General features: G+C 36.5%; 1 protein-coding gene across 1 annotated transcript in view; it reads right to left on the reverse strand.

Moving 5' to 3' along the window:
* Nucleotides 1-14294, reverse strand: part of Stxbp5l (syntaxin binding protein 5L) — a 223895-nt gene that overhangs the window by 41916 nt on the left and 167685 nt on the right. The window contains exon 21 of the mRNA XM_051191450.1: nucleotides 7958-8023. Coding sequence (XP_051047407.1) covers nucleotides 7958-8023 — 66 coding nt within the window. The remainder of the gene's footprint in view (nucleotides 1-7957; nucleotides 8024-14294) is intronic.

Genomic DNA, 14294 nt, shown 5'->3' on the forward strand with positions numbered 1-14294 from the left:
ACTTAGGTAAGAACATAATATATATAGTAAAAAACTACTGATTGGTAAATGTTACACCTTAAATGTTGATTTGCTTTCCAAACATCGGCATATAAAATATGACACAGTAAGTAAAAAATACTATGAGAAGTAAAAACACAGCAGATAGAAAGAAAAGCAATAAATATATTGTCATATAATATTTTAATTTACTGATTTGCAGTTCTTGGCAGGTAAAGTAAACAGAATGCAAATAGGAACACAAGAAATAAAGTAACACTACTACCCAATGCTATAAATTCACTTCAAGTAGCTCTTAAGTCAAAAACAAAAAACAAAAAACAAAAAACAAAAAAAAAAAAAAAAAAAAAAAAAAAAAAGAAAAGAAAAAGAAAGAAAGAAAGAAAATTTCCCTCTTTATTCAGGGAAGCAGGGAGGTTAACTGAAGATTTTTACCCCTGTCTCCATTTCTCCAAGTCCAGTCCTCAGTCTCATCCCCAGCCCTTTAGCAAAGTTCCCCATTCTCTGTCCCCATCTCCAGTGGATCACACAGATCATCCCCTCAACTTCTGTCCCCAGACACATTGCTTTGCCCTGAGCCCCAACTCTAGCAGGCCCTCACCTTCTGCAAGAACCCACAGGCCCCTCCTGCTAGCTAAGCAGGAAGGCTAACAGAAGATCATTTACCTCTTCATTCCTTCAAATCCAGTCCTCCAGTCTCATCCCCAGCTCTGTAACAGACACCTGCTGTGGTGTCTCTCCAATCTGTGTCCTTTCCTAGGGAACTAAGCAAATCCAGGTAGAAAACCCTGCTTTCCTCCCTTCTTTGTACTTCCTCAGCTCCCCTCCTAGCCAACCCCATTCTAAGTATAGGCTCCCAATACCTAGAAATACATTTTACCAGGAACCCAAGGGGCCACACCTACCAGGATCCTGAAATAATTTTCTACCAGGGAACACACAGCCACCACACTCTCCTAAGAACCAGAGAGGACCTCAGAAACCAAGGAGCAAACAACCCACCCCACAAAGACAAAACCAGATGTCAACACCCAAAATTACAATATTCCCAAACCCAGATGTCTAAATGCCAGTCTAAAAACATAATCAATATCAGCAGGACAATATGTCTGCATTAAAGCCCAACAATCCTACCACAGCAGGCCCCAAGTCTTACTGCATAGCTGAAGCACAGATAAATACCATAAACAGTGGGAGGAAATTAACAAAACAGTACAAGATCTGAAAGTGGAAAAAGAATCAAGTAGGCTTCATCCCAGAGATTAAGGGATGGTTCAACGTAGGTAAAATGATAAATGCAATCAACACATCATATAAACAAACAGAAAGGAAAAAAAAACACACATGATCATCTCACTAGATATAGAAAAAGCCTTTGACAAAATCCAATCCCCCTTCATGTTAAAAGTCCTAGCGAGATCAGGGATATAAGTGGCCCTAAAAACTCCACCTGGAAACTCCTGCAGCTGATCAACACTTTCAGCAAAGTAGCTGATAAAAAACAAAACAAAACAAACAAACAAACAAAAAAATCACAAAAATCAATAGCCCACCTAAATAACAATGACAAATGGACTGAAAAAGAAATAGCCTCAAATATCTTGGGGTACCTCTAGTCAAGTAAATGAAAGACCTGTATAGTAAAAACCTTAAGACATTAAATGAAGACATCAAAGAGGGCATCAGAAGATGGGAAGATCTCCCATGCTCATGGATTGGTAGGATTAATACAGCGAAAATGGCCATCCTACCCAAAGCAATCTACATATTCAATGCAATCCCTTCAAAATTTCAACATAATTCTTCACAGAACTTGACAAAAATTTTCAGCTTCACATGAGCACACACACACACACACACACACACACACACCCTAAAGTAACTAAAACAATCCTGAATAATAAAAACTGCTGGGGGCATCACCAGCTCCAATCTCAAACTGTACTACAGAGCTATAGTAATAAAAACAGCATGCTACTGGTATAAAACAGACACATTGATATATTTAGTAAACTAAAGACTCAGACATAAGCCAACATGCATATCGATAGCTGATTTCTGACAAAGAAACCAGATAAACATACTAGAAAAAACGATGGACTCTTCAACATACAGTGCTGATCAAACTGCATGGCTGCATATAGGAGAATGAAAATAGATGCATGTTTATACCATGTGCAAAATTCAACTGCAAAATCCTCAGCATAAGGCCAGATACACTGAACATGATAGTAGAGAAAAAGTAGGGAATAGTTCTGAATTCATTGGCACAGGAAGAGATTTTCTGAAGAGAACACCAATAGCAAAGGGACTAAGAACAACTAATAAATGGGATCTCATGAAACTGAAAAGATTCTGTACAGCAAAGGACACTGACATTCAGACAAAGTGCACAGCTAAAGAATGGGAAGAGGACAGACTACAGCTAGGATATCTGAATCTTCTTCGAATCCCCCAAGACAGCGCCCCTTACCAGCAGGAAGTAGTTTGGAAAGAACAATGCCCAAATTCCCAAATATTGTGTATAAATGTTTGTTTTCATTTAATTGGACTTTGTTATATAAAATTAAATAAAAAATATATTTAAAATAAAAAGGATGGGAAGAGGTTTTTTTTTTTTTTTTTTTTTTTTTTTTTAACCAACTATACATTCAGTAAGAGGACTAATACCTAAAATGTCTGAAGAACTTTAAAAACTGAACATCAAGAAAACAAATAACCCAATTAAACATGGAGCACAGATCTAAACAGAATTCTCAAAAGAACAAACTAAAAAGGCTGAGAAACACTTAACAAAACATTCAACATCTTTAGCCAGCAGGGAAATGCAAATCAAAACTACTTTGAGCTTTCATCTTAGACCTGTCAGAATGGCTAAGATCAATAAAACAAATGGCAGTTCATGCTGGCGAGGATGTGGGACACGTGGAACAAACATTGTGGTGGAAATGCAAGCTTGTGCAGGCACTATGGTAATCAGTGAGGCAGTTTCTCAGGAACGTGGGAATAAATCTCCTTCAAGATCCAGCTATACCACTCTTGAACATACCCCCCAAAGATGCTTTATCCTACAACAGAGAAAATTGCTTAACCATGTTCATTGCTGCTCTACTCATAATAACCAGAAATATAAAACAACCTAAATGTCCTCTAACAGAAGAATGGATAGAGGAAATGTGGTACAATTACACAATGGAGTATAATTTAGCCATTAAAAAAATTAAATCATGAAAGTTGTAGGTAAATGGATGGGACTAGAAAAAAAATCATCCCAGGTATGGTAACACAGATCCAGAAAGACAAATATGGTATACATTCACCTTTATGTGGATATTAGTTGTTAAGTGAATTGATAAATAAGCAACAATCCATAAAATCACAGAGGTTAGGTATACAGTAAGAGACAAGGGAGTGCAAATAGTTGTCTCAGAAAAGGGAAGCAGAATAGATAGTTATGGATAGATAAGGAGGGCTGGAACAGGGTTTTCAAGTGAGGATGGGAGGAAGAGAGGAGAATGAGAGAGGGAATACAAAGAGAGAAAGCTAAAATTAAGGGACATTTGAGGAATGGTATGGAAACCCAATATAGTAGAAGCTTCTTAAAATATATACATATACAAAGACAATCTAAATGAAATTGCCAAATAATGGGAGAGACAGAGCACCAAATGGCATCTCTTGTCACAAAATGAAGCTTCCAGTACTGAGACTGGGTAAAGTCTAATTGAGTTGTTAGCCAAAGGGGTCCCATGAGAACCCCAAACAACTCAGGTGGTTGCTAAGATTATAGTTTCCTCTCCACAAAATGACAGCAAGGCATCATCGTTGAAGACAACACCTACACAACTCATTGAACACAGAGATAACAAGCTGGTGCCTACATAGAACCTTCACCATTATTGGCTAGTGTTCTTGATACTAAAAGGTACTCTTGTTTTCTACCAAAGGAGAAACAAACAGCCCAGCTACAAACCCTTTCATCTACAATGATCTTCTTTCTGTAAGAAATGCTAGTATTGTGGTGGCACAAAACTTATGGGAGTTATCAACCAATATCTGATTTGACTTAAGGCCTACTCCATGAGATGGAACCCACACCTGATATTACTTGGGTGATCAAGAACCTGAGACTAGATAGCTCAGGGATCTGGGGGAAAGTCAACCACTACTGTCCTTAAAAAAAAAAAGTAGCAATAAAATTGTTGGAGGACATTACAGCAGGACCATCGATTCTGGAAACTGCTGGTCAACTTTGCTAAGGCAGCTTGGTGTCTCTCTAATACCTGCATTGCAATGTGTGATCTCATGTGATGTGTATATGTAATCTCATTATAACATCTCAATCTTATAGCTACATAAAATTACTCTTCATTTATCTGTATAATTTTAATGTATATAAAATATACTAGGATATGCTTCATGCATAGATCTATTTGTCCCATGAGGGCTATAGACACTAAAAAGCCTGCTTTGTTCCTTTTGCTCAGACTAACTGCACATAATTAGCTCACTTTTACCTCAGAGCAAGTTCAAACTAGACTAAAGGCTTTTTGTAAATAGATCATAAGTTTAAAATGTTACAGCTATGCACGAGGTCAGAGTCACAGGTGTCCAACCAAGGCTGCTACACAAAGCACCCCAAGAAAAGCATGCCAATTATTTGCTTGCCAAATCTTCTTAACAATAGACAATCAAAGTTGTCACTGGGCACTGTGCACCCCCTCCAAAAAATTTGGTCACAATATTACCCCTGACACCTTAAAACCTACGTATTGCCATGGTAAATGGCTTAGCTCCTTATCACTTACACTAGGAATATACTTTTGACCAATGAGGGGTAACTCTTGTAACTTTTTCTTTGCGTCAAGCATCCTGTAAGAACAGAATTTTTAGGCTAGAGGAGAAAAAGCTAGGATGAATTAGAATTAGGACAGGATAATTAGAATAAAAGCAGAAAAATAAAGAAACTTGTTCAGAACAGCACGTGTGTGGGTTCATTCACCCTCAGATACCCTAAGAAAAAAAGTACTTGCTGTGTTATGAAATTTGAACCCTGAAATTGACCTTTTAAAAATAAACAAGAGTAAAACATTGTTTAAGGCCAAACCCAAAAAAAAAAAAAAAAAAAAAAATGCCCATCAATGGGGATAAATTTCTTTAAAGAGAAAGCATAATTATAAAGGATACATGGAATAATTGTTGTAATAGAGAAATGTCACCTAGACTTTAAATAAAAAGTAATCTCAACAATTACTTAAACCCTTGTGCAAAAAGAAAGAAGAAAGGGCAGGGAGATGGCTCATCAGTAAAGGACTTGTCGCATAAGCACAGAGACCTGAATTGGATCCCCAAATGCACATAAAAAGCTGGACATCATGGCAGGTTGTAAAATTCCAGTGCTGGGGAAGCAGGTATCTGGGACCCACTGGCTAGTTAGCTTATGCTAATTGGTAAGCTCTACGTCCCAGTGAGAGACTGCCTCAAGAACAATGTAGACAGCTCCTAAGAAAAGACCTCTAAGGTTGACCCCTGGCCTCAATGTGCATGCACACAAATATACATATGCACCCACAAAAACATGAGCAAACATATGAGCAAACAGAGAGAGAGAGAGAGAGAGAGAGAGAGAGAGAGAGAGAGAGAGAGAGAGAGAGGAAGGTATGCCATAAAATATTGATGTCTTTTTATATAAAAGTGCCCAAGAGAAAAAATACAACAAACAAAATTAAAACTTAAATTGAGAAACTATTTGGATTTCCCACCATTAAGTCAATATCAATACATGACAAAGTCCTACTGAGCAAATAGTGTACAGAAAATTAAGTTTTTAAATATATGAAAAAAGTGTTGAACATAACTTACAGCATGTAAAATGTAAATTGTTACATCAACATACTCCTTTAATCTATTAATTAGTTATAAATAAAAAATGTAACCAATATTTGAATGTCATTTAGGATTTGAGGACAGAAACATAAGAATATCTACAAAAATTAAACAGCATATGATATTTGACCCCCAAACTCTAATTTTACAAATTTATCTCTTAGATACATTTACACAAATTTAAAATGAGTCATGTAGTTAGGTTTCTCTCAGCACCAGTTTGTAGTAGCAGAATATAGCAAACATAATGTACTTAATAGTTGAACAAATTAGATAAATTATGATGCATGCGTCCAACTAAATTTTATACAATTATAAAAATAAATGAATGGTTAATGTAGTGAAATTGGAACACAAACTATACTGAAAGTTGATGCAGGCATGATTGTAGTAAATTATACAAAACAGGGATCTAAAATGGATGCCTAGAAAGATAAATTAAAAAATAATAAGATTTAGCTTTTCAGGAGGATGGAAATGCATGAAGACCAGAATGGAAGGGAGAGTTCAATGTTTCTTATTCAAATTCAGGTTAAGGAAAGAAATTTAAAGTTAGGTTGCTAAAACAATCTGATAAAGGACTCTGAATTATGTGAAAGATTACCAGTTATAAGAAAATATGACCCAAGTAATATTTTAAGGAAGTTAATTCTACGACATGATACAGAAAATGAACTGTAGGGAGTTTTAAAAGACAAAAGCATTTGCCAGGACATTTTTTGTGTTACTCTAGGTATGAGGCAATGATTTTCTAAATCACGATGGTGCCAATGAGGTGCAAAACGACAGGTGCATTAGACAATCAAAATAAAATCAACATGGGGCTGGAGAGATAGCTCAGTGGTGAACAGCACTGCTCTTGCAGAGCAAGCAGTTTTGTTCCCAGAATACAATGACCACTTGCCCATATTTGCAATATCAGATCTGATGCCCTTGTCTGTCTTTGCAATCTCCTGCACATATATCCTTGTAGGCTCAAACACATACACATAAAATTATCTTTTAAAACAGCAGTAAAATGGAATGAAAAGTTCTTATCAAAAGAAAATTTCACATAGGATACAGAAGGTTCTACATAGGCTAGACGCCTGAAGAGCAAGGAAAAGGAATTAGTAACTTGTGAAGGGTACAACAAATTGAATAAATGCTGCAATAATTTCTAAAATTCAGATATATGCTTTAAAAGCATTATTAAAATTTGGCAATTCCATATACAATGAATATGTAAATAAAAGTAATGATATCTTTTGCTATTCTGGGAAAAAAAAGGTTGTTTTTGTTTGTTTGCTTGTACATGCTAGGTAAGCACTCTACCATTTAGCTACATATCAATCACTTCTTTTGAAATATAGTAGGAATGGATCTATCCACTATCAAAAATATACATGATAATTAAGTGCTAAACATTTTATCCAATGTTATATACTCATTATAGAAAATTCACAATAGAGATTTTAAAAATAATTTCAATTTTTTAAGATAGTATATAGTCAGATTTTTTTTAAAAAAATAGATAACCACTCAGAATCCTATCATGCCAATATATTTATTAAAATATGTATATGCTTTAAATATTTATCTCTAGGAATCTCTTTCCTCATGTTGTTACATGTACAATTAGTGGGCTCACCCTTTATCACAATATATTTCCTGCCACATTAGATTTCATTTTAATTTATCAATAAATAAGCATGCCATAGATAGTGACCCAGGTGTATGTTATATTTTTTTCTGTACCTAAAGTGTATATTTCTCACAAGTTTAGCTATACCAAGAGATGATAAAGTTTTGTATCTATTACCCATTTTCATTTGACAGATTTTTATGTACTATGTGAAAATGATCTTTTTTAAGGAAATTTTAAAGTATTACATTCATATTTCTGATCTTATTTTTATTTTGGGTCAAGAATTTTTTAAAAGACATTCATTTGTATTTATTTTGGAAACAAAGCTACTTATGATTAAAATTCAGAAACTGAATTAACTACTAATTTTAAAAGAATTATGAAAATATATCAACAGCTTACTATAGTAACTACCAGAAGTTTGAAAAATACCACTATTTTTACCTGAAGTGGGAGACTTGCAGCGCTCAAGTTCCAGGGGAACTGGACTATCGTTCAGCTCTGTTAAGCCTAAAATATAATGGGGCATGAAGAGAGAGAGGGAGAAAAGAGATAAATTTTGCTGACACTTTATAGGTAATTCATACTTTGTAATTGCTTTTTTAATTTATTTGTGAAAACTACTTTACCATATCCATCTTACATTAATTATTTGAAAAACCTGTGATACAGGAATAAATAGATGATAACAACTTACTGATATACAAAGAGTAATTAAACATGGATGGTATAAAGACAAAATTATTTTTATTATATACATTTAACTACTTTAGTAAATGACCAAATTCCTTAGCAAATATGCCAAGAATAATAGGAAATAGAAAGTGCTTTAAAATATATATGGATTTTAGACCTAGAACAAAGGCTCACCAGCCTAAAATTCACCCTGCCAGAGGAACTAGGATACAAGGTGTATTCTAAGAGATTTATATAAGGTCCCTAACAGAAGGGGGAAGGGACAAGTCCCCCAGACCACAGGGAAAGTGGGGGGAGGGCAGTGAATGGAGAGAGAACTAGGAGAAAGAGAAGGGAAGGAGAGGAAAACAGGTGCAACTAGGAAGATTGAGTCAGGGTAGGGATAGAAGACAGAAGAGAGAGAGACAGACAGACAGAGAGTAAGAGAGAGAGAAAGAACATAAAAGAGGGAGCCATTATTGGTCTGAAGAGAAAACTGAACCTAAAGAAAGGTGTATAGACCTACAAGACTGACTCCAACTAACAATTTGAGCATCCGTGGAAAGGCTACTATAAATGCCCTTCCCTGATAGTGAGATCAACAACTAACTTATCCACCATCATGGAGCCCTCATATAGTACCTGTTGGAAACAGAAGCAAACACCCATAACTAAACACTGAGTCGAACTAGAATCCAGATGCAGAGGGAGAGGACAAGAGCAGGTTGCAGAAACACATAGAGATAGCTGACCTGAACAAGGAGGAGCTAACGGGCCACCAGACTGATAGCTGGGAATCCAGCATGGGACTGACTCAGACCCCCTGACAATGGTCTTAGCTAGAAGGCTTGGGCAGTCTAAGGGACCTCAGACAGTGGAACCAGGATGTATTCCTGATGCACAAAAGGATGTTGTGGACACATCCCACATGGAGGGATACTCCCTTAACCTAGAGACAGGAGAGAAGTCCTAGTCCCTACTTCACATGACTTGACAGATTTATATGACCCCACCTGGATGGCAAAGCCCTACATGTGGAATGGGGGTGTGTGGGAGGGGAGGGTGGTCAGGGTGCATGTGAGGGGGGAGAGAGGGTAAGAGGGAAGAAGGAAAGAGAGAGGGAGGGGGACTGGGATCAACATGTAAAATAAATAAATAAATTTAAAAAAAGAAAAGAAAATCTACCTTAGCCAGGTATGACATAGTCTAAATGCCAGTTTAATACCATGAGGCAATTATAGTAACCCCACTCCACAGATGAAAACAAAAAAAGCATAAGAGAGGCCACAAAAATTGCTCAGTATGGAGCTGGAAAGATGACTCAGCAGTTAAGAGTGCTGGTTGCTCTTCCAGAGGACCCAGGTTCAATTACCAGCATCCACATGGCAACTCACAACATGGTAGTTACAACAGTCTGTAACTCCTGTAACTCTAGTTATGGGGGGATCCAATGCCCCCTTCCAGTCTCTATATGCAAGAGGTACACAGACACATTCAGGAAAACACTCATAAACATACAATAAAAAATAAAATCTCTGGGGATGGTCGTGTACTTTTTTAATTGTAGCAGGAAAAAAAAAAGGCATACTACAATCTTCTACTTGAGGATTTTAAAAAGATCTTTATAGAGATACTACAGATTTAAAAATTTTATCGTTGTTTTTAGTATTTTATATAAGTAAGCAACTTATTTGGTGTCATCAAATTACAACAGACACTACACCACTGTCTTATTTCTAGTATTTATTTCTTTCCATTTTATCACTTCTGGACAAATTCAAGGATAAGTCAGGACACATTGCTATGTTCTGTGGTTCTCATCATCTACAACTCTGTGTTCCTATAGCATTCATAGAATAGCCTTCATCATAGTTTCCTATTCTTGATGGATAACCTTACGCACTTTGTTCATAACTCTTCAGTTTGCACTTAGCTATGTCTCCATACCCAGAAGTATTTGAGTGATACTGTGAGTGATTAAATTTGCCTTTGTTCCTATTCCTCCTTATAACCTTTATGTATGCTATTTATGTAACAAATGCCAGAAGTGTTACTGTGGTTGGAATGTGAAATGCTCCCCACAGGCCTGTGCATCTGAATATTAATCTCAACGGGAGGCACTGTCGGGAAGGTTATACAGCCTTTAGGAGGTGGAGCTTTGGCTCAGGAATTATGCCACTGCTGAAGGGCTTTGAGGTTCTATAGCATGTCCTCTTTCTTGTTCCTTCTCTGTGCTTCACTTCACACAGTCTTAGGGCTCTGTACCATGCCTTGCCATTAGGACTGCAGGCCCTTTACAACTGTAAGCCAATATAAACCTTTCCTTTTGTCACGGGATCACAGCAACTGAAAACAGATCAGTATCAAGATGGGGCGACTGCTGTGGTAACCCTGGTCATGTGATTTTTAGGCCTTTGTTTTGTGGAAGAATGTGGAACTTTGAACTGGAAAAGCAGCTGAATGCTTTACACAGAGCTTAAGGGGCTGTTCCAGTAGGAACTTGGAAGATATGGGTGCTGAGAGAAACACAATGCAGGCCAAGCACATAAGAAACAAGGACTCTATCAAGAATTGGGTTAGGGGCATTTGTATGATTTTGATCAGGGAATTGCATATACTCTGCCCATGTCCTGAGAATTTGCATGTGGCTGCATTAAAAATAGACTATCTTGGTAGAGTAGATTTTAAGACAATATAATGTTCAGTTTGTGCCTTTTGTTATGAATGATTACCCTTAAACATGTCTATAGTGAAAAAGAAACAATAAGTAGGTCAGAAAGATATAAAAACTGCTGTTTGGAGAGAAAAAAGGACACTAGGAAGTTGTTAAAGGGATTAGTGTCATTAAAGAAAAGCCACCTGTTCTGCCCTGGAACAACAGGAAAGGTATTCTGAGGCTAAGACCTCATGCACTAAAGTCATTTGTGACAAGAGAGAGTGTGAGGGCTTTTCTGCACATGGAAGGTCAGTCCCTAGAACAGTGGTTCTCATCCTGTGGGTCACAACCTCTTTTCAGGGGGTCACATATCAGATATCCTGCATATCAGATATTTACATGGCTCATAACTGTAGCAAGCTACAGTTATAAAGTAGCAATGAAAATAATTTTATGGTTGGGGGTCACAACATGAGAAACTCTATTAAAGGGTTGTAGCATTAGGAAGATTGAGAACCACTGCCCTAGAGATTTTTTGTTTTGTTTTGTTTTGTTTTATAGCTTTGGCATACAGAGACTGATGGGGGGACGTCCTTCTGTAAGCTGTGAATAATATGTTTCTCTTATTGGTTGATGAATAAAGCACAGATTGGGCCAGTAACCAGGCAGGGAGTATAGGTGGGGCTAGCAGACGAGAATTCTTGGGCGAGGATGCAGAAAGGCTACCAGAGAGACACCATGTAGCTGCCGTGGAAGAAAGGGCAATGGGGATCACTGGTAAGTCCAAGACCATGTGGAAATACATTCATTAATAGATATGTCTTAATAACTAAGAGAGAACTAGCCACTAAGAAACCTGAGCCACTGGCCAAGCAATTTATAATTAATATAAGTCTCTGTGTATTTATTTGGGACTAAACAGCTACAGGACCAGGCAGAACAGAAATGCCATCTACAAGAGACTATTTTAACTGTGTTCCAAAGGGACCATACTCTATTTTAGCTGGAAGCAGAACTTAGCAGTATTATCCACGTGGCACTGGTTTTGGAGGCATGAGAAATACAAGATTGAGGGGATCATGGATTCGTCTTCCATGGTTTCAGCCTTCGAGGCTAGGCAATGTGTGGCAGGGTTGGAGTACCTATATGAAGACCTTTAAGGGCCATTGTGTGAAGATTAAGCCCGAGATATGATGAAGTAATAGAGACCTAAAGATGTTGGATAGGCCAGAGCCAAGGGACACCTGCCAAGAGAGCTGCATACAGGAAGTACAAACTGCCTTGGAGATAGATCATACTGCAGGAAGTTTTTCATCGTTTATAGGCAGAGTATGCTCTGAGAGACATATCACCTGATGATTCTATCATTGCACACACTTCACACTGTGTACTTATAAAACCCTTAAAATATTCAGTATGTATGAGCTACTTCTCCTTGTCTGCACACTTTTACACTGTTACTGTACTACTGACACTTAACACAATCATAAATCTTTGTGTTTCTAAACATAAATATGGTAGGATAAAAATTTAAGGTCACAGGAATCATTCTGTTCCATCATATTCTTAGGGAATTTTGAAATTTCACTGGAAAATTTCGAGATTTTTTTTTAACTAGTTATGCAATGTTTACATTTCTGTTTTCAGCCATTATATACTTATGATATTTACTGATATAAGCATTATTATTAACTGAAAGTAAACAGTAATTAATTTAAATGATCTTGAGCACATTTTTTTGCCCCAGAGATAAAAGTGGATGCAATGAAGTTTATTAATACTTATTACTAAATAAATACTGAATATGAATTTACAGATGCACTATGACCTTAATTTAGATAGTTCTTGAATTTTTATTCACTTGGACAGTCTTTGTTATATGACATCCAATTAGAAATAGGATATGAAAAGGAAGAGATTAAATAAGCTAGAAATATTAAGAAAAGTTAATTTGGGACAACTGATAGATAATAGACAGAAAAAAAAAGAATTATGACTTATAAGTAATGTGTGTGGTTGGAAAAAATCTGCAGATTTTAGAGAGACTTGAATAACTTTGGCTAACTTTGAATAATCAAAATTATGAATGCCTAATGCTCACATGTTTATTACATGTAATAGTTTGTACTTAGTACATTGCTATGTAATTTATATAAGTTATCTCTTTTATATCAAACAACACATGAGAAAAGTTATGTTATTACTCCTATTATACTGATAAGAAGAGAGGCACAGGCCATTAAATAAATTGCCCAGCTATTTGGATGTAGGAGAGATGAGATTGGGTAATTACAATGTATTAAACAGGTAAGTAGTATGGAATTTCACGTTAGGACATTTCACAAAATAAAATAAACTGTAATTTAGGGGCTGAAGAGATAGCTCAGTTGTTAAGAGCAATAATTGCTCTTCCAGAAGACTGGGTTTAATTGGCACCCACATGGTGGTTCACAACTGTCTATAGCTCCATTTCTAGGGGGACCTGACACCCTAACACAGACATACATGCAGACAAAACACTAATGCACATAAAATAAAAGTAAATAAATTTACTTTAAAAAAAACCTGGAAATTAAAAACATAGCTTTAAGTCTGGAAGACAGATTATTCTGTAAGGTGTCTGTCACACAGCATGGAGACCTGAGTATGATTCTCAGAACCAATATAGAAAAGCCCTGTATGGTGACACATCCCTGCAATCTCAGTGCTGGAGACGCTGACTGGGCCAACACACAGTGTGGATTACCCCTGAAGAATGGCACCTGCGATTGACCACTGGCTTCCCCCCACACACACAGACATATGAGCGTGCACCCCCACTTGTAAGCACTTACACAGGCTGGAGCACACACACAGCTGAGCTTCATTTACCTATTTCTGTGTTGCTTACTAAATATGTTGTCTGTCTAGTTTTTTCACCAAAAGTCATGATCAAAATGGACTTAATGGTAAAACTATTTCCATGTGTTAAGTTACAATGTATCCCAAACTCAAAATAAAGATTTCATAGTTATTACTAGTTAATGAAACTATTAAAATAGTTTTTTGAAATATACATTTTTTCTGACTATGGAAATGGTGCTCTGTCCTCATAGGAAATATGGAAAAATAGTAAAGTGACTGATACAATTATATCCTAGTTTTGACTCTTTTCTCCCTTTTATGATTATTTTTAATGTAACAATGTTTCATATTCATATTTTATCTTTAGAGATATTTAATAAGTATTTTTCATTGCATTTATAAACTGATAGGTCATTGCAATGCTGTCACATAGTTTGTATGTGGCCCTGTATGGTATAGAAATGCCAGTCTAGGCACATGTGTTGATTCCCATGGCCTCACCTTCCTAAGAATTTTGTTCTTTTAGTATCTTCCCTCCTCCCTTATCACAAATCTCTTTCTGAATAGATTATTTCATGTTCACATAACTTTATGGTGGAATATTTT

This window comes from Phodopus roborovskii, unplaced genomic scaffold, assembly GCF_943737965.1.
Source record: "Phodopus roborovskii unplaced genomic scaffold, PHOROB, whole genome shotgun sequence".
In the NCBI taxonomy this organism is placed as follows: domain Eukaryota; kingdom Metazoa; phylum Chordata; class Mammalia; order Rodentia; family Cricetidae; genus Phodopus; species Phodopus roborovskii.